Below are 25268 nucleotides of genomic sequence, written 5' to 3'. Positions count from 1 at the left end.
CACAGGGAACTATATTTAATATCCCATGATAAACCATAATGGAAAAAGGTATGAAGAAGAATGTATATATATGTATAACTCAATCACTTTGCTGTATACCAGAAACTAGCACAACACTGTAAATCAACTATACTTCAGTAAAATAAATTTTAAAAAACAGAAAAAGAAAGTTAAGCATATAGTGAAAACCACTGAAAGATAACACTTCAATAGAAGTTCATGTCTCCGACTTAAGTATGAACACTGTTAGGGTTTGGAGGACATAAGAACAGTAAGAGGACATTAAGATGTAAGTGTTAAAGTCCAATAAGGATTTCCTTACTGTGATAGCTGGTATTATTTTTACATAGAAGATATTATTCAGTTCCTTAGTGTAAGGAGCACTCTAAACCAGTGATCAGACGACCTATGTGGTGCTCTCAAACAACGCAGTCACCTGTAAGAAATGCTGCCCCACACAATGAAGAAAGAAGTCTTACCTTTCTGCTGGTTGGGAAAGGTTCTGTTGGAATTATATGCAAATGAAGTGGGCGGGCTGTGAGCTGGCTGAAAGCTGGAGTTAGTTCAAAACAGTTTTGGAAGAGGGATACTCTGGCAAAGATATAAAGTCCAAGTCTGGCTCTAGACATGGCAACTACTAAGCGACGGACATCCCTTTGAGAAACAAACAAAATTAATTAAAATATATCATGATTAAAAATATATTTATGCAGCCTTTTATTTTTTAAACATTCTACTATATATTACTGTTAAGCTGTGGCAATAAAGAGTTAGGTTTCTTAAAAACTTAACAGGATAAACATTAAGTTAATCAGTGCTATGTAACTAGTTAACCAAGTAGAAGTTAATGCTTTATTACCAACTTCTAAGTGTTTTTGAGTGGATAGAGTAGGGGGAAATCACAAAATAACCAATGCACTGATTTAAAAGGTTTAAACACAAAGTCATGTGGCAGCCTGGAAGGCAGGGGAGTTTGGGGAAGAATGGATACATGTATACGGATGGCTGAGTTCCTTTGCTGTCCACCTGAAACTATCATAACACTGTTAACTGACCATACTCCAATATAAAATAAGAGGTTAAAAAAAGGTTTAAGTAGCAATAACAGTTCAGTTGTTAGTTACCAATTTACTGTGTCACCACCATTAAGTCAATCCAAACCAGCCCTTCCTCTACTTCACCCACCAAATTCCCATGCTCTGTCAAGGTTAATAGGTCAAATTTTACTTCCTGCTTTTTATGATCACTTTCTATGATCATAATCACACTGCTTTATACTTATTTATAATAATAATAATTACAATAAAAACATAAATACAATATGATGAAATGATATAACATAATAATATTCTGTCTTATTCATGCATTTACTCTAGTACCTACGCCCAATTCCTGGCCTACAATAGGTCTCAGTGTTCACATAAACAGTGATAAAAATGCCAAAATGCATGCTTCATCTACACCGGTAGCTGGCCAAATGATGAATGATGGCAGTTTCCTTTATCTTTTAGAAAGAATATGTTCTTTACTGAATTTACCTGAATCAAACGAATTTACTTACAAAACAGAAACAGATTATGAACTCATGGTTACCTGGGGAAAAGAGTGCTGGGGAGGGACAGACTGAGAGTTTAGGACTGACAAATATAGAGTGCTATATTTAAACAGATAACCAACAAGGATCTACTGTAAAAAGGAAAAAACAATAAAAGAGTAGCTATGTAAGCCTGATTTCACATCATTATTTCACATTAGTTACAACGTGTCTTAGTAGAAAATATGGTTTTAGTTTTCAATATGGAGGACACTTTGTTTTCCTAAGATGCTGTTAGATGGCTAATTAAATTTGTGAGTATTCCACAAAAGAGAAGATGTTTATGAATAATAATAAAATCTGGTATAAGCATTCTTAATACCTGAAAGAAAGTATTAAAGAGTGTTATAGGGACCAAATGTTACAAAGATCATATAATAACCAGACAGAGAATTGGGAATTGAAATATTTATCAAATGGCTTTTCTTTGTCTCTGCATAATGTGAGATATTTGGGGAATATCTCTATTCAGTCTCATTTTCTGTTGTTTTATGGCCTTGATAAGGATCTAGTTTCCCTTATCAGAAGAACTGTACAACATCAGTGTATAATAGCAGTTATATTGGGGGTGTACAATCCTTATACCCCACCAACCCAAACTAAGGGAAGTTCATTTAGGTGGAAGGAGAAAGCATACCCTTTTACAGAAGTTCTGATGAATTTCTACATTTGTGACACACTGGATTCTTGAAGGAAATGTTATCTTTAGGTTACTGCAAGTCAAATTGTTTTTCACTTCCTCCACCTTCCTTAGAAGCCCAAGGGGTCACGCCATAGGTGGGTGGTTCCAAAACTAGTAACTAGAGGTACAGTGCTAGAGATACTTAGCATGAGCTCTCACGTAAGTATTACAACTTTATTCAGTTCTCCTCTTCTCATCCAGAAGTCTCTGTCTCTAAGCGGAGCACAGCCGCAGCGCTACTGCAGTGACAGTAAACTTGTTTCTCCGAGGAACTCTGCCCTCTAGTCCCTCGTACTGCAGTGCAGTTAAGTGGCTCTACCGAGCTCATCTCCACTGTACAGACTAAAATCTTCTGCAGAATCAAATGTAGGTATTTCCCAAAGACATGTTTAATGTCTCGCCCACTGGATTCTAAGCTTCATGGGGGCAGAGACAATGAATGTTAGACTTACCATTATATATCATGAACCTAGCATACTGCCAAATAATAGAAAGATCTAAGAATATCTGTTAAATGAATGATCACACACCACAAACAAACTACCAGGCACAAAAAGAACAGGGTGGCAGCATGAAGAGACAGGGTTCCTTGGAGCTGTATCTTGAAACTGGGGTAACGGGAACTGCTACCTTCTTTCATGATCTCCAGAGGATGGCTGGGGACAGCTTCACTGACTTGCTCTGAACGAGTCACAAGCATTTCTATTTGTAGCTGGGCTATTCAAGTCAGCAGGGACGAGAACAACGAATGTTGGAAAAGGGACCAGAAATGTCTCACTATTCTAGCTTCTGAACAGCTCCACAGTGTCCCAAAACAGGTCTCTGGAACCAAAGCTGAATAGTCTGGCTCCTACACAATCACCTGCTTAGTCTCTCCTGGATGGGTAAAAGAAATACGGCAGGCACTGACTTAAAGGGTTAGACAGAGTCACCACAAGACCGAGCAATCCTACTCCTAGGTAGAGAAAGGAAAACATAGCTTCACACAAAAACTTGTACATGAATGTTCACAGCAGTCCAAACAGTCACAAAGTGGAAACAACCCTGGCGTCCATCAACTGATGAGTGGGTACATAAAGTGTGAAATATTCACAAAACAAAATGTTACTTAGCAATTAAAAGGAATGAAGTACTGACACATGTTACAACATGGATGAATCCTGAACACACTATGCTAAGTAACTTCATTTACATGAAGTGTCCAGAACAGGCAAATCTATAGACAAAGTGGAACAGTGGTTGCCAAGAACTTGAGGGGGAGAGGAAGGGAGTAACTGCTGACAGGTATAGGGTCTCTCGCTATTTTAGAAAATGTTCTAAAATTGTGAATATAGTTGTATAACTCTATGAATATACTAAAAAAAGCATTGAACTGTACACTTAAAATACAGTTTATTTATACACAAAAAATCACTGAATTGTACACTTTAAAATACAGTTTATTTATACACTGAATTGTACAGCATGTGTATTATATCTCAATAAAGATGCTGCTAAAAAGAAACATATGGACGATGGAAGGTTTCCTTGGTATCTTGAATTTGAAAGACAAAATATTTTACTGCTTCTTAGAAAAACAAAGACATGAAAGACTGCATCTACAAACCAAAAAATTCTATGAGGAGCTTGATAAAATTCTCACTAAGATACCTAAACTATCTGGATAGCTGAATTACAGGTAATTGGTAAATTAAGTTTTTCCCCCTCTGTGCTTTAATAAAACTACCATCACTATCACCAGCAGCCACTGAAGAAGCTGAACTTCCAAAAGTCTGGCAGATATAAAGAAGATTAATTTATTTGGATAAAGAAAAGCTGGATATGTGAGACAATAATGAAATCAGGTTCTTTTTTAAGCCTTCATTTATAAGCATTTTATTATCATCATCTTTCTCTTTATTTAGTTGAGTTTTCAGAAAAGTCAGGTAAAGAACAGCATAGAAATAAACTCATGGGAATGTGAAAAAGACAAAAGTACTACAGAGTAAGAGAAGAGGTGGGGAGAGGAGGAAGCGGTATTCTCGTCTTCATACTGTGAGCTTGGATAAGAGATTTTAATTAGGTAAATCATAATGATGCCCTATTTAGTAGCAGCTATAAATTTCAACGTGGAATGGAACTTTTTGGAAAAGTTAGTCTCCAAAAACACGTTTGACACGTAAGTAAAAATAAACTGTATTTAAAATGCTATAGTCTTGAAATTATTTCTTGAAACATTACATCTTTTGTTTATTCCTACATAAAAGTTATTGGCTTAGTGGAACATGAGTACTCTAGGTTAAATACCAAATAGATCTTGACTTAATCACAACATTAAGAGAACATACAGAATTTTCTTTTTATAGCCATTAAATAAAATAATAAAATGAACTCTCCTTACAGTTTTGCTAGTAAGTCATATGAGATGAAGGTTTATATAAAACTAAATGGCTGCCTTGAAATAAGGAGATATTATTCCCACAAAATCTGCAGCACATAAATACATCACAATAAATGATAAAAATAGGTTACTGTTTGTTTTGACAATTTTTAATCCTGAAAGAACAAATGGTTCCTTTATCCTCTCTAACACTGAGCTAAAAGACTGTGTCGGGTGAAGTTAGAAATTCTGTGCAATGAAAAATTTACTTGTGACTTTTTACCACTTTACCTCCTTTAATTTCTTACATTAAATTTCAAACAGATATAGGATACATATATATACATATATGTGTGTGTATAATATTTTATGATCAAATGCTATCTCTGAATGCTCCTGAAGAGAAAAGTTAAAATGACTAAAATATTTAAGATTCAAAAAGTTCAGAAGCAATGGCAATGATTATACAAAGAATATGATACTGTTACATTCCAACAAAAAGCACCAAAAATTGCCATAACAATTGACTATACTTTAAACCTGAAAGCTACTTAGCCATGAAAGCTCAAAATTGAAGCAGATAGTAAGATTCCACACTACTATAAAAATGCTTCCTCACATACCTCAGATGGCCCACTGCCCTGGTTCGTACTAGAGACAGAAGAATGTAGTCGTTCTGCTGCCCTTGAAATCTGTCAACAGTTGTCACCTGGGAGGAAAAAAAGGGAAATGTGGTATATTTTCAAAAGCAAAAACTCTTGAGAGGTCATTAAAATGATATGCTAGAAATAAAAATCTTATCCTTAAAATAATCAATCCCAAGAGAACATAACTATATAGTTGGAACTGAAGGAACAAGTAAATGAACCCTATGAAATAAACCATGGTAACCAGATTAGGCTATGTCCCTACGTTACTCACACTTACAGCACTCATCTTTACCTCTGTGGGTAATGAAGTAACTATTTGTGGTTTTAACAGTCTTCCCTCTACTAGACTACTCAGCCCCATGAAAGCAGGGACCACCTTTGTTAATTATATACCTAGTATCCCTTTTATCTTCTTGATACAAGAGAGAGTAACTTTCCTTATTAAGTTTTTTTTGTTACTTATAAGTAAAAGGACAGAGATAAAGATTCTTATATTTCTGAACTTTCTATATTTCAAAGTTATTAGTTTTTCATTTTCACTCTCTATATCCCTTATGGAATGTTCCAGTGTCTGTTCCTCCCCATTCCTTTTGTCTCCATCTCTGATTTTATTTTACTTTCTGCTAGTTCCCATTTTATCTCTTCCTGGGTTCTTCAATTTCTTTGTTTTGTAGTCTTCCCTTATAGAAGTGGCTACTTCATTAAGCATTTTAAAATTCATACTCAAATATGCATTCAAAATTTTCATCTGTTCTAGGCCAACATGCTTTCTGGAGTATGTTATCGTATCAATTAGTGTGTTCTGATGCTCTTTACCTCATTTATAAATTGAGCTTGTGCTAGTTTCCTTTTCCCCTCTATTTCACCACTGATTAAGTGGGTTTCTTAGATTAGCTATGTATTAATAAAGAAGATAGGCTGGGGTGAGCAGAACTGTTTCCTAAAGGCTCAGTGGTTTTCACAACAGATGGTCCTCTTTTTCACTGCTACTACAGAGACAGTCTTTTTTTTTTTTTTCCCCCAAATATTGTTCCCCTGTAGTTTCCTTTGAACCAATCTGGGACCTGAAAGGCTTCTTCTCCCCCCAATACCCACATCCACTGTTGAGTAGGAATGTGGCTCTTACACTCCAAAGTATGCCACTCACTTTCAGAAAGTGTGTCACTTTCAAGACTGATCCCTCGATTCTCTTCCCCTACGTTTTCTTCCTGATCTTTAGTTACATGGCATCTCACTAAATGTCATTTGTTTCCCCCCCCTCCCATTTTCCTCTTACTTGTGGATGATTTCCAAGAAAAGATGAAAGAGCTTTATACAGCTACGTTCACAACCAAAGTCCTAATTTCTTCATTACTAATACTATATTTACGTTTTGTTATTCTAATTTTTCAAACCTTAATTGATAAAATCAAGGATCTTCATTTTTATTTGATACCACTCTGTCATATCACATTAGAAACAAAAAAAGTAATAAAAAAAAATCCTTAGGTCTGACTATACTTGATTTTCCTTTATCCCCAAGAAAAACACTTCCTTTGTGTGTATACATGCACACAGAGACACACACACTAAGAAGCAGTACCAATTATACCTCTGTAAAACAAGATAAAAAATGCTACAATTTCTATTTCAGTTGTAAAGGACATATATAATTAGATATCATTTACCAACAAAAAGTTTTAGAAACAGTTATTTCTGGTTACTATCAACAAAAATCTTCAATGTGATACGTAAGACAGACATTCACAGTAAATCAATAACACTGTCAGAAGTGTCAGAGAATAACTTATAGAGTTCTTATTATTTCATTTTCTCACACATTTTAAATGGAGATAGCAAAGTAGAACAACATAAATAACTCAAATATAAATCTTTCTATCTTTCCAACAATACGAATAAGAGAACATATTATAAAATCACCTTATTCGGTCTTCCAATCAATGGATTGCTCCCACATCGTCTGTTGATGATGTCACGAATAAGATGCTTTTGTCCATTATACGTTGTCAGAATGCTAATCTTGTCAGCAGGGTAGCCAAGTAAGCACATGTACATAAAAAGTGCCACTACGTATTCTGCCTCTCCAAGATTCTGTAATGAAAATGTTAATCAGATTGTGCATTTATTTCCCTTTATAGAGAAAAATCAGGGCTTTCCAGGCTAGTGATAAGGAATCTGCTTGCCAATGCAGGAGACCTAAGAGACGCAGGTTGGATTCCTGGGTTGGGAAGATCGCCTGGAGGAGGGCAGGGCAACCCGTGTCAGTATTCTTGCCTAAGGAATCCCCTGGACAGAGAAGCCTGGCAGTCCACAGTATCATAAAGAGCTGCACACGACTAAAGTGACTTAAGCATGCAGCACACGTAGAGAAAACAGTTAACTAGTACAATTTGCTCATTCATCACACCTCAACAAGTGACAAGTTACTATCTTGGACAAGTGAATACCTCTCATAAAACTGAGCAATTAACCTACCCTAAATTAACAATGATACATGAAAATGGCATATGTGGTAATTATCTGTCCGTAGTTCTATACGTATGTCTTGTTTTTAAAAAACAAAGTGGGATACTATAGATACACTTTGCAACCTGATTTTTTCATTAATACAGCATAAAAAAATCACTGCAGATGGTGACTGCAGCCATGAAATTAAAACACGCTTACTCCTTGGAAGGAAAGTTACGACCAACCTAGATAGCATATTAAAAAGCAGAGACATTACTTTGCCAACAAAGGTCCGTCTAGTCAAGGCTATGGTTTTTCCAGTAGTCATGTATGGATGTGAGAGTTGGACTCTAAAGAAAACTGAGCATCGAAGAATGGATGCTTTTGAACTGTGGTGTTGGAGAAGACTCTTGAGAGTCCCTTGGACTGCAAGGAGATCCAACCAGTCCATCCTAAAGGAGATCAGTCCTGGGTGTTCATTGGAAGGACTGATGTTGAAGCTGAAACTCCAATACTTTGGCCACCTGATGTGAAGAGCTGACTCATTTGAAAAGACTCTGGTGTTGGGAAAGACTTAGGGCAGGAGGAGAAAGGGATGACAGAGGATAAGATGGTTAGATGGCATCACAGACTCGATGGACATGGGTTTGGGTGGACACCGGGAGCTGGTGATGGACAGGGAGGCCTGGGGTGCTGCGGTTCATGGGGTCGCAAAGAGTCGGACACGACTGAGCGACTGAACTGAACTGATAGCATAAAAATTCTTCCTGTCAATACACCAAGTTATAATATTATTCTTAGTGGCTATTCAGTATTATATGGAATAGGTAAAGGTGTAATTAATTCTTATTGATAACATTTAGGTTGTTTTTCTTTTCAAAAATAATTTGCAGTAAAAGAAGATGTGATGAACATTTTACCATATAAGTCTTTGCAAGTTTGTCTATTTTTTAAAGGATAAATTCATAGAAGTAAGAATACTGCTTTTAGTAAGTACTAACAATATGTCCACCACATAACTTTCCTACTAGCATTGCATGAGTATAGAATTTCCCAAACCTAACCCAACAGAGGTGAAAATCTGCTCCAGTGATTTATACTTGCTATACACATATCTTTGTGAACTGTATATTCTTGTCATTCTTGTATTTTTCTATTGGCTGTTAATTCTTGTTTGTTAAATGATGAAAATAAATTCTGTTCTAAATCAATATTTTTCTTTATGATTTTGGATTTTGTAAGCTTAAAAAACCTTCTCATCCCAACATTATATATTCATCAATATTTTCTTCTTTCTAGTGTGTTTACTGTTTCTTTTCTTTGGTATATATATCTTTAATCCATTTGAAACAGAAAAGTATGTGTGGTCTGTGAGGTGGAAATCTTACTTTCCTTTATTCAGTGGTTGGCTAAATGGTTCAGTAATACTAATTCAGATAGTAAGTAAGCCAGGAAAATACAAAATAAACTTAAAAGTTTCTTGTTTTTTCTTACCTGATAAAAGTAAGGATTAGGCTCAGATTCTCCAACTCCCTGAAAATCTTCAACATTAATGAGCTGGAAGTCATAGAGCAAGCCAGCATTGGCTGTACTAAACTCCGGCAAGAGCTGCACATGGGGTAAGTTTCCTAGATTCTTATACCGCCAGTTGTAGAGGTTGCACAAGCTGTCAAAGACAAATCCCCACCCCGAACAGGAAACATTAGCAGTGTACATTCCCTTTTAATATGCCTAAGGGGGTTTCTAAGGAACTGGGTTCTTCCTGTTAATTTTCATATTACCTACTTTGTGCTCATTGTTTTAGCAATAATGTTTTTGCAACCTTTGTCTCCCTACCATCAAGCAAATCAGGAGACTGATGATATTACAGAAATGATAACTCTATTATGTTCTCTAAGGTAAATGCTATCTTTATTCCTGAAATAAGAAAATCAACTACAAGTACTACAAGTAACTCTCTGAGAGGGAACCTATATATTTTATGAATAAGAATTAGTGTGTTCTCTTGTTCATCTCTAGCTTTAGATTTCAAAGTGACATTAATCATATATCTTTTGGGGCCATGCAGAAGAAGGAGGTAACAGTGAAAGGAAGCCCTTAGTTTATAAGTCACTTAAATTAATCTCAATGAATAAAATGAAGGAACTCATTTGTTCAATTCACAACCCACGCTGAAAGCAATAAAGGTATTTTCCAATTTGTAGATGTGTATCCAGGCAAGTTCCTAGAGAGCAGAGAGTGCTAAGAGTCTATACAGAAGATGCTATCGAATAGTTGGGTCATGGAACTGATGTCCTTAAACAGGAGTAGTTTCCCTAACATCCAGTCCGCTGCTCCCGTCTCCCATTGCCCAGTCTCCTTTACCTTGCTCTGGCCCTCCCCTGGGCATCAAGGTCCACAGTAGGGACTCCAACCCTGACAAAGCGAGTGAAGAGGGACTGCTCCATGTTTGAATACTTCTGAAAGGCCATGTTCTTAATGACTGGAGGTAACTGGTGGTGATCACCAATCATAATCCAGCGTTTTAGTCGGCTAAAACCATCCTGAGGATTCTAGGAATAAAAAGTGGGGAAATGGCAAAATAATTAATCTAGTACCCTGTTAATCTCCAATTCATGGCACAAGATTCTTGCTATTCACATGATGGCTTCAACAGTTTACTAATTCTTGTCATTCACCAGTTCCACAGAGAAGAACCTGGCAGATTTACAGAATGACTTGTATGGGTACCACTGGCTGACAGTGTGTGAGGGAGGCTGGAGGGATTGAGAAGGCAGGCATGGACTCACCCTACACAGGGTAACCCAAAGAGGTCTGGGAGGCTTAGGTCCTAATCAGGCAAAGGGTGCACAGAAAGAAACAGATGCCCAAGCAGGGAAATGGAAAGATGTCAAATTGTATCACAATTACAGGCAGCAGAAATTATACCTTCTATAATTTCCTACTCTATTACTTCAATTTCCTACTCTACATGTCTGTTTCTTGAAACATATTTTGATAAAAGAAAAATACCAGATAACTTGGCTTTATAAAACAACTTTCAGAACCCAATTATCAATAAATTAGAGAAGCCTCTGTTCTTCAATCAGGAATTCCACATTTTTTTTTTAATGCTTCCATAGTAAAGACTATTGTACAATAAGAAAACATCCTTAAACATCCTCATTTAACTAAAAAATTGCAGGTATAAAATAAAGAAAAATAATGTACCCAGGGATCAAAAATAATTCCAGAAACAACTCTAAAAGAAATGAAAAAAAAGCTCATCTTCCCTCTAAACTGCATAAAAATGTAATTTTTTTGAGAAAAATTGCTGTCTTTTCAAAACTTAGAGATAAACTATGAATTTTTAAATAGTACTCCCAAATAATACAAACTACTCAATAACCAATGAATAGATTAAAGGACGTTTACATGCTTAAAATAGAATACTAAATATCATGAAGTTAAGGAGAATACATAATCATAGCAATCAGCACCCCCAAACTCTAGTTTTCTGACTCCACCCTCCAGAATTCTTAAATCTCTACTTTGTCTCAATTTCAGTATCTTACCTGTAGAAGAAGAGGTATAAAAGTTTCTATCTCCAGAATCTGAGCAGCTTCCTCCATTAAAATGTTGTCATACTGAGAAATGGAGAAAAAGAAAGCTTGTGAAACAGACAGTTTGAAAACCAAACAGCTAACACCATGACTGTAATAAGCATCCCCAAACCTCTCAAATAATTCAGATAAAAATAACATACAAATTATTCAAACAGAAAGTTCATGATCTTCTTTACCATTGTGCCTGAATACTCATTTCCAGGAAGTTAGGCACTGCACATCTATAAAATAATGAAAAATCAAGTCTTGCTCCAACCGAAGGAAATTTCATTCTTTGTGAATCTTCTATCTGCCCGATTTCTTCTATATTTATTCTCATCAGGTTTTATCTTTCCCTTCCTCTTCTAATTCTGATTGCTATTTATAGTATGATATCCTATTCCTCGTAAAATACCTTCTTTGAGACTCTTACTAAGCACAAAGTAGAGTTCCTTTGTTTTCTATTTTCAAAGTTTTCTCCCCTGATTTTTTTTCAAGGAAGTGGATGGTAGGGGGAGTATATTTACTCTTAATGCTTAATTAACTTTTTTCTTTTAAGCTAATTGTTTATATATCCTCTAGTTTCTGTGCTGGAGAAGGCAATGGCACCCCACTCCAGTACTCTTGCCTGGAAAATCCCATGGATGGAGGAGCCTGGTAGGCTGCAGTCCATGGGGTCGCTACGAGTCGGACACGACTGAGCGACTTCACTTTGACTTTTCGCTTTCATGCACTGGAGAAGGAAAAGGCAACTCACTCCAGTATTCTTGCCTAGAGAATCCCAGGGATGGGGGAGCCTGGTGGGCTACTGTCTATGGGGTTGCACAGAGTCGGACACGACTGAAGCGACTTAGCAGCAGCAGCAGCAGTTTCTGTGCTGGAGAAGGAATTGGCAACCCACTCCAGTATTCTTGCCTGGAGAATCCCAGGGACAGAGGAGCCTGGTGGGCTGCTGTCTATGGGGTCGCAGAGTCAGAGATGACTGAGGCAACTTAGCAGCAGCAGTTTCTGTGCTACTCATTTTTACCAAAATATGCTTGTATTTGTTCAAGACTGGTAGCTGGATTTCTACTGGACATGATGAAATTTAAGGTTCAATTCTGTACTGTTTTCTAGTGAAATTACCTTAAGTTTTAGGCATGTGGATGGATATCTTCTCTAGCTCTATCTGATGCTAAATTTCCCTATTACAATGATTAGTTAGGTCATCCTGGTGGGAACCTAGGAGGAAGGGGTTCAAAGAGTCATATTTTCTCAGAAGTTCCCACGTGGGGTCTCAAGGTGATAGACACAATATGGAGAACAGAATGGGAAAAGCTCAAAGATGACAGCTTAAAGAGACTCCTTCCTGAGAAACAGAAACTCTAAAGTGATTTAACCTATAAAAATATATCTATAGCTCTTGTTAAAAAGGAGATTCTAATTGCAAAGCAAAATATGACACAACTATACTGGGTGTATTAAGGAAGGAAAAGAGCACACAAAAGTTGTTTGCATGTCTCCTTGGAGACAGCACGGAATCAAAAGACAATGCCTAAAATGGAAATTTAGCACTTTTTATTGATATAAATGAAAAGGACAAAGGAAATATTAAAAGAGTTTAAAGACTAGATAATTGAGTGGGGAGTAATGTTAAGGGATACCCTCAGCACTCACTAGCACAGTATAAGAAAATGATTAATGAAAATATGATAAGCTACAAGTAATGTTTTGTAGATTATGCACGTGAACAGCTGCATGGAAGCATAAAATGCTCAGTTTAGATTGTATCATTTCCCTGTGTTGTTAAAAGTAATGTGATTTAATAGCAAATCCAGAGTATATTTTATGTGTCAGCCCAAAGCAAGAACAAAATATTTAGGTGAAAAATTTTCACTAATTTGCAAAAGGTAAGTTCACACCACTAGGTTAAGTTCACACTACCTTTTAATAAATTATCATATTTGTCCTACCTTATAGCTGAGGAAACTTTAATCCAAGATTGCAACAATTCTATCACCTTGAATTTATTTAGCACTTATCTTCCAGTGACCTCATAAACTTAAAAAATGTCAGCTATTTTCATCAACAACAAGTGTTTTGCTAACTTTGAATTCAAACCAGTATATAAAACACTAATAACATCATATAAACCAGTTGGAGGGAAGTTAAACGATTTGCATTAAAATCAGAGCTTAGTCAGTACCACTAGCAAAGTCACAAAGTGTCTGCAAACTCAAATTTACTGATCAATTATTACATTACATTTCAACTGAGTAACAAGTAACAGGCTGTCTTTACCCTTTGGCTCTCCAGTCCTCATCCTGAGATGGAGCCATTTAAATATCTTGTTTGACAGTCTAAATAAGTATATTCCATCTCCTCATACAGAATGCTTTTCATTTACTGAATGAACAAATAACTGCAGTGGATGAGTGCTTAAAAGGTAAATAAGGCAAGCATACAGATTTCTAATAGGTGAAAAACACTGTCAAGTGTTTTTATAAAGTTTTTAGTTCTGTTTGGAAATTCTTTTAACACAGTGAAAGTAAGTTAATTTACCTTAAAAAGTATTACATTATTTAGACAGTCATATGGCTATAATGTTACTTTAAAGACATATTAATGCATCTAGTAACTAAATTTAGAAAAATTAGATTTAAACATGGGAGATTATTATCACTTTAGAAACATTTTAAAGTAATTATAAATGCAAACTTCAGTAAGAAGCAAACAATCAAGGGAAAGGGCCAAGTATTAAGGAGAGAAGAGAAAAGAAAGGAACTAGCAGCTGCACAGATGAATTAAGGAACTAAAATATAAGTCTTTACCTTGAAACCTAACTTGACTAAATCATGTCGTTTTAAGGCAGCATGAGTACAGGTCATAGCAATGATTTTGGCTTCTTTCACCAAGAGGTATTTAGATCTGTCTAGTCCACTTCGAAGCAGTTCAGAGGCTCTGAATTCCTATGGGAGTGGGGAAACAATGAGATACTTGTTTTAGGAAAATCATGCATACGTTCAATAATCCAGTTTATGAGACTTTATGTGCAAGCTTAATATAACTATCTGGGTGGTGTCAGCCAGTGCAGGTAAAGAACCCGCCAGCCAGTGCAGGTAAAGAACCCGCCAGCCAGTGCAGGTAAGACGTGAGATGTTTGATCCCCGGGTTGAGAAGATCCCCTGGAGCAGGACATGGCAACCCACTTCAGTGTTCTTGCCTGGAGAATTCCATGGACAGAGGAGCCTAGTGGGCTACAGTCCATAGGCTTACAGAGTCAGACAACTTAGCTGCAGCAGCATAAACTAAGCCTATCATCCAACTCGATGAACATGAGCTTGAGCAAGCTCTGGGAGTTGGTGAAGGACAGGGAAGCCTGGCGTGCTGCAGTCCATGGGGTCACAAAGAGTCGGACACGACTGAGTGACTGAACTGAACTGAACTGAGAGAACAACAATTCTGTCCATGATTAATAAGTTACTAATTAAGTTCGAATAATAATTGATATTAAAGCTACAATTTGGACTGCTTTTTTGTATAAGGTAAAATATTTACTGTATCAACAAGAATACTGACTATCAATCACCCTTGTACCTCCAGGAAAATAGACACTATGTCAAGCATTCATAATGAAAGGAATTTATTGCAAGGAACCCATTATGCAGGTGATGGAGGAGTAGAAAAGCCAACCAGCGAATGGTGAAGTAACCCAGAGATTGACAACAGCAGAATATTATGACCATCTGTAGGCTAAGAAGTATAAAGAAGAGGAAGTGTTATCTAAGCCCAGAAACTGAGGTATCAATATAAGCTGGAACAGCAGTGGACCAGGTCAGCAGAAACTGGAGTCATGTAAGGGAGGAAACCCAGGCAGAGAGAGCTGGTGGTGAAAAACCCTGGCTTCCTTCTTTCCTCCATTTTTGCCACATTTCTCATTGGCTAAACCCAGCCAGAAGTCAGCTGACATGAGAGGCTGGGAAACCAAAACTCCAAGGACCAGTCTCAGTCAAGACCATGGCAGAGGATCCCAGAGCAGAGTAGGGGAATCGACAATAGATGGATGTAAGGAGTAAACGAGCCATGCAGAGTACCTAATATCAAGTTTTATCAAGTCTGAACATTATGTCATACTTATGTCAGACTTTTAAACATTTGTTTTGGTTTATTTATTTTTAAATAATTAAAGCATCACAGGCACAGGTGGAGGTACCCTGTATTTCCTTCCTCCCTCTCCCCAGACAGCTATTATTATAAATTATATGCTTTTATCCTTTTATATTCTATTTATGTAGTCATAAGCATACCACAACACTGCTTTCCAGGTTTTACGATTTTATTTATCATTATCATACTACATATATACTACATATGTATATACATATTTATTATTCTGTACCAACCATTCATCCATTTCTATCCACCTACTCACACCATGTGTCAATGTTTACTGAATATTTACTATCTGCCAGATATTATTGTAAGAAGTAGGGATAAAATCATATCTAAAAGGTACAAAGACTTTTAAAAAGAGATGATCTTTGCTCTTTTAATCTGAAGTAATCCTAAACCTTCTAACAGAGAGGAATGTGAGTCTGAAATGTGGTCCTTTTACAGTATTGCTGTAGTCTTCCAGGGATGTTTCCAATAAGGAATGAGAAAACTAGGAAGCATCCCAGGGGCCCTGGGCTCCAAACATTCTTCTCTGTCTCCTGTGTATAGTCGTGATTCTTATTTCACCTTAATAATCAGGAACATCTTGGATAACACAGCAACCTCACTTTGCCCACTAGGCATAAAGAACTTAGAATGGCCAAATTCCAAATCAAGGAACTACTGTTAAATCTCCTAAAGAAAGCATTCCTTTCTTAAATATCAAGACTCTCACACCAGGAAAAAAAAATGGTGATTCAATTCATATCATAATTTTTACTTATTTCTTCAACTAGAACAATAACATGCTTCCAATAATTCCACTTAAAAGTAATAATCTTGTTCGCTAGATCTGAATATTCTACTTACTTTAAAAAAAAAAAAAAAAAGAAAACCAGCTAAGTTTAAAACCTTTAAAAGAAAGTAAAAAGAACTTGAGAATCCTTACCTCAAGCTGAGTAAAGATTTTCTTAATATGCCTGAAACATCCTTCAGCAATTTCCATGTCTTCTTCATAAGATCGGCCTTTAAAAATGGGTTGAGGGGCATTTGCAAAGTACTCATGAAAAGGGAAGAAAGCAGAGACTTCAGTAATATCTGGCATCGTGTTACTTTTGTTTTTCACTTTGCTGATATACTCTTCCCAACGAGACATTACCTGTAAGAAAAAGAGACTTGAGGTTAAATTGGCCAGCCCTTATGTTTTAGATGGACTTCCCTGTTGGCTCAGTGGGAGAGAATCTGCCTGCCAATGCAGGAGACTTGGACTGATCCCTAAGTTGGGAGGATCCCTTGGAGAAGGAAACGACAACCCACTCCAGTATTCCTTGCCTGGAAAATCCCATGGACAGAGGAGCCTGGAAGGCTACCATCCATTGGGTTACAAAGAGCTGGTGTCCAAACGAGAGTGACTGAACAACAATGTTTTAAATAATAAAATAAAAAATGCGCTTTGTTTGGTCTTCTCTGGTCCAGTAGGAAAAGGAAAAGAAAAGAAATCTTTGACTCAACCAGACTATTTCTTATCCAAGTCACTGACAAACTGCTCTTCTTTTATAAAAGTAAACTTCAAGACTGTAGGGTAAAAAACCCTTAAATAAAACATGTACAGATAGGAAAGAACCCTAGAATCATCTCATGGGACCTTCCATCTCAGATGTTTCATATTTCCCATGCATATTCAAAACAGTTTATGATCGATGATCCAAAAGCCCCTCTCTGAACAAAGAAATTCCTTATTTTTTCACTATCTCAGTTTCTTTCCATATATGGTTAACGTCCAGCTCTAGTAGCTTTTTAATCAATTTAGCACTTGTCAACTCTTCTCCTAGATCTTCAAAAATTTTTTGAATTCTTCTTAGTATACATATAAAAAACTTCTGGTTAAGCTGCCTAAGTATTTGAAAGCTCACTTTATGACTTTTTGGGTATAGATAGTTTAAATATATGCTGGTGTAAATGTGACCCCACTCAGTTCCTACTTAATTTTTGTAATTCTCTCAGTTTTTCTGTTATAACTTCAGTGTTTCTCAAACTGTAGTCCTTAGGCAGAATATCTGAGAAGCTAAATAAAAATGTAGATTCCTGGATATCACACTGTATTAAAAGAAAGTCTCTGGGGACAGAGCTTGAGAATTTTCCTTTTCAACAATTTTCCTAATGTGATTATTGTGTGTTGAAAATTGTTTATGAACACTGTGAGGCCTCCAGTTCATATTTCTCAAATTTGTTAGGCCTCAGTAATTCATATGTTACTTCTACTACTTTTAAAAGTCGTTTTCACTAAGAGCCTGGTGATTTTATCTTGTGACAAACATGCACTTAAGCATGATCATTACTCCGTTATTCAAAGTTCTGAAGAGTCTAAAACGGAGATAACTTTGCATCATCATGCATATGTCCCATGTTTCATAAGGAACCATGAAATATACTCATTCTGAATGGACTCAAGTGGTTTATCAGCTTATAATGAGCATACTTTTTTTCATACACATTTAAAAATTTCAACACTGTGATTTATACCTAAAATATGCAAATAGCATTAGTACAAAGAAAACAAATCGAGTTATACAAAAATCTTCATTATTTTATGTTCAGTCCATTTAAAATTACTAGTAAACCAAGTAAGTATTCAAATTTTATTTTTATCCATTTTATTTGGCTATTTCTCCCTAATTTTCACACTTCCAAAATTAACCCTAACAAAAGCAAAAACATACCTCTAAATTGAAGTCAAAGAATTTTTAACTTAACTTCCTACTTTGAAATCAATTCTATAACAAAATGTATTTTTGGAAATTTAAACAGAAAATATGCTTTCTTTTATTGCTTGATTAATATGCATATTAAAAGTAAGTTAAAAAACTGCATCTGTTACCACTGGATAGCTAGGCTACTTAGTTATATTTCTATAGTAATGAAAAAAAATGAAAAAATAAAAAAGACTAGAAACTTTGTCAATAACAAAAAAGGAGAAGAAAAAAATTTAAAAGTAGCAACACTGGCCTTTCATTGAATGAGTCATCAAGTAAAGTTATTTAGCAAAGAAAATTGAAGACAATAGGAGATAAAACATTTGACATCCACAAATATAGCTTTGGCAACAGCATATTTTTAATCTACTCGAAAAAATAATTTTCAAGAAAGGATCTCTAGAATCCATCCCAGTTTCTAAATAAAGAGTATATTCCAATAAAGTATGATTTAAATATCTTTAATCTCTTATACCTGATACAAGAAGAAATAGCCTGCAGTTTCACAAGTGTATGAAGCATCTCCTGGAACTCCTAGACTCTTCTGCAATCGTTTCACTTCTTCTAAAAGTTCTATTCTTCGAGCTAGGACATAATTAACTCTTCCATACCTAAAAATTTCAATTAAGTAAAAAAGCAAAATTATATTATGAAGACACTTTGAAGGAAATTGTCAGCAAAATATTTAAGAAAATCATAACAGAAATAATAAATGGGCAAAGAAAATAAAAGGTAGAAAACATAGTTTATATTTACTAAGTAGCATTGGTATAAAGTAACTCAAGTGGTAGTTCTTTAGTTATTTTATACCAAAGCTACTTAAAATCTACCAATGGATCAAGGATGATATGCAAATGTGTTGGTGGTCTGTGAGAAAGGAAAATTAACTATATTATTAAACACCTTTAGTTCAGCTATCTTTTCTTTTTTCTTCATAAAAAGACCGTCACAAAGAAGAAAATGCTATAGTACATTCAACTGCTAGTTCATCTCATAACAAACAAGAATACAGTTTATAAACTGGCTACTCTGAACACCACTATCATAAAAGGAGGTTAGCTCTAAAACTTTTGAAATGTAATTTCAAAATTTATTTGCTTATTCTTTGGCATTGAACACAGCTTGGCATCTGGACCAAATAGGCTCATCAATATTTGCTGAATGTGTAAGAAAACTGAAATTTGGAGAGTACCTGGCCCAAAGATAGGTAGTTAAGAAAAAAAAGTGGAACCAGAACTGGATCCCAAAGCCTGTACAAATTCTTTCCACCATAATGAAGTGCCTGCTACAATTCCTCACCACCAAAAAAAAAAAAAAAAAGGCAGCAGCAGCAAGCAGCAGTATACAATGGAATCCTATGTAATATTTGCTCAAGTATTCTGTAAATCTAAAATTATATTAAAAAGTCTCAATTAATTTTAAAAAGGGAAAGCAATGTATAGGAATACTTCATTTTATTGGGCTTCACTTTACTGTACTTTGCAGATACTGCATTTTTTACAAATTGAACATCTGTGTCAACACTGCATTTAACAAGTCTATCACTGTCATTTTTCTCCAACAGCGTTTGCTGTCTGTATCAAATTTTGGAGATTACTGAACTATTTCAAACATTTTCATTATTATTATTTTTGTTATCTGCATCCTGTGATCTCTGATACCACTTTGGGGTGCCACGAATTATGCCCATGTAAGATGGCAAACTTAACTGATGAATGAGCATGTTCTGACTACATATTATGCTCCATCAATTGGTTATTCCCTCATCTTTTTAATTATGACAAAGAGAAAAATGAAATAATTGCTCAATCAAATAAACATACACATTACTAATAAGGCCTGGAGCTTGACTTACCCTTCAGAAAGCAAAAAGAGTTATTTCCCAAGAAATTGGTAGCACTAGAAATCACTTTAAAAATTCTACTTCTTTTCTATTATAATATTCTCTAAAAACTATAAATTATACTGCAATACACTTATAATTACAGTACTTAGCATTTCATCAGCCTGCATACATTCACTGAAATCTGGATTAGCAGATTTTCAGAGTTGAGTCCACTTGTGTAAGTTAGGTTCAACAAGAAGAAATACCCATGGGAAGAATTCAGAAGCATTACCAGCTATTCAAAAATTAAGAATCTAGAGCCCCAAGTAACTTAAGGTGTGTTGATCTTGCCCTCTGACTTTTTAGAAGCTAAAAAATATTTGGTGAGCTCTTTAATATAAGAACTCTAAATAAATGCAATATAATAATTTAATACTCTTTTAGTTCTTTTGATGTCTGTAATCAATTTAGTAATGATTACAAAAGTAATGTTCAATAGTCAAAGGCTATATTAATTATGTACAACTGTTAATTATGTCTATGTCAGAAATCAAGCTTTAAAAACTAGTTTAATTATAAATGAAATGATCTGTTTTTTTATATAGCAACTTTGAAGGAAAAACCAAAATACTAATAGCAGAAGAAATTTGACTTGTAAAATTTTAGTCACTTTATGTCACATTAACATAAAGTCCAGCTAAACTGGCAGTAAATTCCTGAAATAATACTTACAACCCCAAAGCTTATACAATCACTAATCTCCAATTGCATTTTGTTAAGTGAATCTACCTAATTGGTGCCCAGATTAAATGAAATTAAATGTCCAGATGAAATGTAAAAAGGAATTGTGTAAAGTTGTATAGTTTGGGTTTGGCAATGTTGACTTCAGTAAACAGAAAGCAAATGGAAATCTGCAATTTAAGAAAGATGAACAAGATAATTCTTTTCACTGAAATAACCATATGTTTGAGGGGAAAAATGACATAAACATGTAGAACTGAAACAGAGGGAAATTATGACTGGACTTTGGGGCAACCTGGTATACCTATGCAGGTTATGCTAAAACCCTTCAGAATTCAGTTGGATTATTCACTGCTCTCTTTCCTGTTGTGTTTTTCTTTATTAAAGAAAAAGAGGAGAAGGTTAAAAATTCTTCATATACTGTTTCAAAACTCATTCCCATTTGCTCACCTGCTGAAATCTTTCTCTGTCTCCAGCTCTTCTTCTCCATGACCAAGACGCAGGAGGTGGCGCTCGTCAATGTCTAAAGCCATGATTTTCTCAAACAACTGGTTCAGGGCCTGAAGAATAAAAAAAAGAATGAGTGAGTTTTAAAGAATCAGTAGGCTCCTTTAAAAGCAACAAAAACTAACAATCACAAGGGTAGAAATGAATGAGTATTGCCCAGTCAGATCAGAAGGAAACATATTAGGCCATGTATAATTTAAATGAAATAGTGTTTTTATTGATTTGTGATAATGCAATATATGTATGTGTAGTCAAATAATAACTGGAAATCATAAAAAGTCATCTATCTATTACATCTCTGATAATTTATGAAAAGAGAAGGCTTTGGCTCAGTTTCTATTTCCCTCAAGTAGTAATACTTACTACAATAATTAACAATCACATCAAATTTCACTTTACTCAACAAAATTTCTATGAGTTGCAGAAAACTGGAAGGGTTTTGTGGCTGGAGAGGGCCTCCCAGGAGGTGTGCCGATAGAATGTATCAAGAGGACCTCGGAGAGGAACCCAAAGTGCAGCACTCAAATCTTAGGCTGAATCTAAATCAGCTCTTGACACAATAAGGAGCAGAGCACTAACTGCAAACTGTTCTGATGAAAGATATTTACCCATGAAACATTCATCTTTGGGGCTTCCTGAAATCCTAGTACTTATTATCTGAACATCTGTAGTCACAAGGTTTTGTAGAAAGGCAAACATTTCATTGCATTTAAAGATATACTAACAAAAATGCCATTTAAAAATCAGCCCCCATTCAAATAGTTCTCTGAATTTACCACTAGTCTAGCCCTGACCATGAAGTCAATATCCAGTCTTGTAAACATCCGGGCTATAAAGTATCCAGCTATCTTTTACTACCAAAATCTAGCAATTAGAGCTCAGAAACTGCTGAGATAAACAAAATTTTCTGAAAAAATAATTCACACTATCCAAACTCTTAATATTCTCCATCTAAAACTTGAGATACAATAGATCAGACCACATGGCATTACTCACTATTTAAACCTTCCCTATCTAAACTTATGAACCACATAGATTTAGAGGGCAAAAAATACTCGCACATGGCAATCTCAGAAAAAACTGTAAGATTTCATCATGAATTAAAGTGATGTTGGAGAATGGCTTGAATCACATATTTAAACCAAGATCTGGTATACAAACTCTGAAAAATAAACAATTTGCATTAAACAGGATGATTTGATTATCAGAGGATCAAAGACGTCTTTGGCTATTTTTGCAAAATAACATCATCTCTAAAACAGTGCTACACAAGTCAGTCATAAGTAGAGGATACTACAGAAAGTCAGTATTGGGTTATGACAAAATTTGTTTGAAAAAAACACCAGTATGTTAAAACAACACATGAATAATATCTTACTCGTTCTAAGAAGTTGAAAATAGGTAAAATTATTACAGACTAAATTTCATTAAACAGAAGATAGAAAAAGTCTTTACATAGTTTGTTTCTTTTATCAAGATAAAGCCTCGATTACCCTCTCCCCTGCACAATTTTAGTATACCATGCCAGTTACTTACAAACATTAAAGATAAGAAAACAGAGTGAATGAATTGGATGGACAGTTAATACCTTTAAAATTCTGGGATTAAAAGTTGATGAATAACAGAATAAGTAACATTGAGCATTCTAAAAACCCAGTGCTTCTTCACAGACCAGTTTAAAAAAAAAAAAGAAAGTAGTGAACCGAAAGCACTATTTTTAATATGTATTCAGAGAAAAAGTACCTTTGGCACAGACTACTGTGCAAGTTTCACAACATGTTTCAGAAGATTCTGAGAGTTGCCTGTCACATTTTACAGGAGAATTAATAAATATTACTTGTTCTTCCTTATTTCTATGACAGCTTTAGAATAAACACCCTGGCACACATTAGATGTAAAGATAATTTTTCATCCATTATTTACAAGAAAGGAGTTTGTTTTTCTTGTTTTAGTTATTTATAGTGTCAGTTGCTCAGTCGTGTCGAACTCTGTGACTCCATGGACAGTAGCCTGCCAGGCTTGTCTGTCCGTGGGATTCTCTAGGCAAGAATACTGGAGTGGGTTGCCATTCCTTTCTCCAGGGGATCTTCCTGACCCAGGGATTGAACCTGGGTCTCCCACATTGCAGGCAAATTCTTTACCAGCTCAGATTCTTTACCATCTGAGCCATAAGGAAGCCTCAGCTATTTATTCATGTTTTATGTTACTGGACCAGCAACCTAAAACAGTCTACCCATGTAATATACATATTCATATGTATACTTCATAAGAACTTAAAATTCAATCCAGTGTCAACATGATATAGGTTCAGTCTTTTACGAATATCCATTCTAGTAGCAGAAAAATACTACTAGTAAGTAAGGGGTAATACTTTTAAAGACAAAGGTCTAGCTAAGAATGGAAGATGGGGGAAAAAGTCAATTACCACGTATCCAAATATTCCTCTCAGCTTTTCCACATGTGGACTGCCTCTATTAGAATAGTCTGGTCATGACCAGTGATAATCCAAGATTAACTCAACAACAAACACTATGCTCATCAGCCTTTGCTGGTAATGCTGTGTGCCCAAAATCAGGCTATCATATACACAGAAACCTACACTGTGCTTCTACGCAGCTCTTGTTCCACACGTGCACACCCACTTCACATAAGCATGTACACACATGAGCGCACATGTACAAACACACTCCCTTTTTCTTACCTGATTGGAATGAGTAACAATCAGAGTCCTCTGCTCTGGGAAATTGTGGTAGATGTTGGATATAATTTGAACTGCCACATCTGTTTTTCCTGTACCTGGTGGGCCCACAACCTAAAAAGCAGATGAACATATAGCAAACTACTGAATTACCACAATGTTAGAAAAAGAAAATTTTAAACCTGAAAGATGAAACAAGTTAGAAAATTTGCTGGGTAAGTTCAAGGCAACACGGAAAAGGTAAGAGTTAGTGTACTTGAAGATGAATCAATAGAAATCAGCCATCCTGAATAAAAAGCAGAGAAAAAAAGATTCATGCCTTCATGAATTTATGGGGCAATATTAAAAGGTCTGATATCCTTGAAGTTCTAGAGAGGGGGAAAAGTATACAGTATAGAAAAATATTTAAAGAAATAATGGCCGGAAATTTCTCAAATCTGACAAAAGACATAAATCAACAGATTCAAGAAGCTCACTGAAGCATAAACAGAATAATACCAAAGAAATCTAAGAAGAGACATATAATAATTAAATGGTTGGAATCTAAAGACAAAAAAAAATCTTAATAGTAACTAGAGAAAAATGATATATTACATATAGCAAAAAGACATTTCAGATGACTGTGCACTTCTCATCAGAACCACGGAAACCAAAAGGAAGTGGAGTCACATTTTTAAAGGGCTGAAAAGAAAACTATCAGTGAAAATTCTATGTCCAGTGAAAAATATTTTAAAGAATGAAAATGAATTAGAGACACTCTCAGATGAAGGAATACAAAGGTAATTCATTGTTAGCTGATCTGTTCTTCAAATTGGTAAAAGAAATTCTTCAGACAAGGGAAACACCACCAGGGAATTCCATGGTGGTCCAGTGTTTAGGACTCTGTGCTTCTACTACTGGGGGCCTGGGTTTAATCCCTGGTCAGGGAAGTAAGATTCCACATGCTGCACAGCAAAAAAAAAAAAAAGGAAATGATACCAGAGGATACTTGAGATATCAGGAATAAAGGATAAATGGTAAATATAATAGACTATTCTTCTCCTCTGGAGTTCTTTAAAATATGTTTGATGTCTGTAATAAAAAATTTTAATATTGTGTGATAGTATTTTCAATTACAACAACATAAAATGGGAAGGTAAAGGGACTTATATGGAAGCAAGGACCCTCCATTCAATTTAAGAGACAAAATATTGATTATAAGTAGGCTGTGAAAAGGTAAGTATGTATATTATAATTCTCTAGAGTAGCCATTAAGAATAGAGGGAAAACGCCATGTCCAAACATATGCTGTCTACA

General features: G+C 35.4%; 1 protein-coding gene across 1 annotated transcript in view; it reads right to left on the bottom strand.

The window, feature by feature from the left end:
• Window positions 1-25268, bottom strand: part of AQR (aquarius intron-binding spliceosomal factor) — an 83729-nt gene that overhangs the window by 7320 nt on the left and 51141 nt on the right. The window contains exons 23-33 of the mRNA XM_040226986.1: window positions 23976-24086; window positions 21218-21327; window positions 18677-18812; window positions 16398-16607; window positions 14128-14265; window positions 11288-11359; window positions 10098-10285; window positions 9228-9399; window positions 7206-7376; window positions 5259-5344; window positions 480-654 (exon numbers count right to left, since the gene is read on the bottom strand). Coding sequence (XP_040082920.1) covers window positions 480-654; window positions 5259-5344; window positions 7206-7376; window positions 9228-9399; window positions 10098-10285; window positions 11288-11359; window positions 14128-14265; window positions 16398-16607; window positions 18677-18812; window positions 21218-21327; window positions 23976-24086 — 1569 coding nt within the window. The remainder of the gene's footprint in view (window positions 1-479; window positions 655-5258; window positions 5345-7205; window positions 7377-9227; window positions 9400-10097; window positions 10286-11287; window positions 11360-14127; window positions 14266-16397; window positions 16608-18676; window positions 18813-21217; window positions 21328-23975; window positions 24087-25268) is intronic.

This window comes from Oryx dammah, unplaced genomic scaffold (assembly GCF_014754425.2).
Source record: "Oryx dammah isolate SB20612 unplaced genomic scaffold, SCBI_Odam_1.1 HiC_scaffold_26, whole genome shotgun sequence".
NCBI classification, from domain to species: Eukaryota; Metazoa; Chordata; class Mammalia; order Artiodactyla; family Bovidae; genus Oryx; species Oryx dammah.
Note: the sequence above shows the minus strand (reverse complement) of the source record. Positions and strands in the feature narration are given on the sequence as shown.